Source organism: Arachis ipaensis, chromosome B6 (assembly GCF_059453495.1).
Source record: "Arachis ipaensis isolate K30076 ecotype BB chromosome B6, ASM5945349v1, whole genome shotgun sequence".
NCBI classification, from domain to species: Eukaryota; Viridiplantae; Streptophyta; class Magnoliopsida; order Fabales; family Fabaceae; genus Arachis; species Arachis ipaensis.
This window is the reverse complement of record NC_142441.1, coordinates 28,798,831-28,799,859: the sequence shown is the minus strand read 5'-3', so window position 1 is coordinate 28,799,859 and position 1,029 is coordinate 28,798,831. Positions and strand designations below refer to the sequence as shown.

General features: G+C 47.2%; 1 protein-coding gene across 1 annotated transcript; it reads right to left on the bottom strand.

The window, feature by feature from the left end:
* Window positions 1–277: 277 nt before the first annotated feature.
* Window positions 278–712, bottom strand: LOC107646727 (uncharacterized). Its single transcript, XM_016350890.1, has 2 exons — window positions 541–712; window positions 278–456 (listed from the first exon to the last, which is right to left on the bottom strand). The coding sequence occupies exons 1-2, from the start codon at window positions 710–712 to the stop codon at window positions 278–280; spliced, it is 351 nt and encodes a 116-aa protein (XP_016206376.1).
* Window positions 713–1,029: the final 317 nt, after the last annotated feature.

Here is a 1,029-nt window from a genome sequence, read left to right as displayed (position 1 = left end):
TGTCATTGTGCCGCAACACTAGATCGCCTTCTTCGAAGCTCCTGCTGAGTACTTTTCCATTGTATCGCAACACTATCCTCTGTTTTAGTGTGGTTTTTGTCAAGTGGGCTATCTCTCTTGTCTCATCGATAAAATCCTTCTCGACTGCTTCTATGCCACAGCCAAGGAGAAGCCTTGGGCTTGGCTCCCAGATCTCCACAGTAATGACCATGTAAACTCAGTAGGTAAGCCGGAACGGTGTTTTCCCAGTGGAGGACTGCGGTGTTGTTCTATAAGACTATAATATCGACGCTAACTCGTCTGCCCAGGAGCTCTGCTTCTGATCAAGCCACTTTTTCAGCCCCTTGAGGATTATCTTGTTTGCTGCTTCTACCTGTCCGTTGCTCTGGGGGTGCTCTGCCGAGGAGAACTTTTGCTTGATCCCCAACCCAGACAAGAATTCTGCAAACTTCTTGTCTGTAAATTGTGTCCCGTTATATGAGATTACAATCTCTGGGATCCCAAACCTTGAGATTACTTATCTCCACAGAAACTTTCAACAATTCGCTAATGATATATTGGCCAGTGGTTTTGCTTCCACCCATTTGGTGTAATAGTCAATGGCCACTATCAAATACTTGACTTGTCCAGGCCCTACTGGGAACGGGCCTAAAAGGTCGACTCTCCACTGTGAGAAAAGCTGGGAGGCCAGCATGAGACTCAGCTCACCCATTGGGGCCTTATAAAAATTCGTGTTTTCATGGCATTTTCTGCATTTTTTCATGAATTCCTGCGCATCTGTCATCATGGAGGGCCAATAATACCTGACTCTCACGAGCTTCCTAGGTAGCGCTTTCCCTCCAATGTGGTGGCTGCAGCACCTCTCGTTGACTTTACTTAGGACCTAGTCTGTCTGGTCGGGTCGTAGGAACTTCAGCAGGGGTTGATTGAGCCCTCGCTTGTACAGTTGCTCCTGTATCACCACATACTTGGATGCTTCCCTTATTACCATTCTGGTCTCCTTTTCGTCTCTAGGTGGTGTCCCTTCTA

What these genes read in the sequence shown, in the direction of transcription:
- LOC107646727 (XM_016350890.1), bottom strand. Translation starts at nt 712, where the DNA reads ATGGGTGAGCTGAGTCTCATGCTGGCCTCCCAGCTTTTCTCACAGTGG. An exon ending in CAATATATCATTAGCGAATT is followed by an intron (nt 457 to 540) that starts GTTGAAAGTTTC and finishes CACAATTTACAG; the next exon opens with ACAAGAAGTTTGCAGAATTC.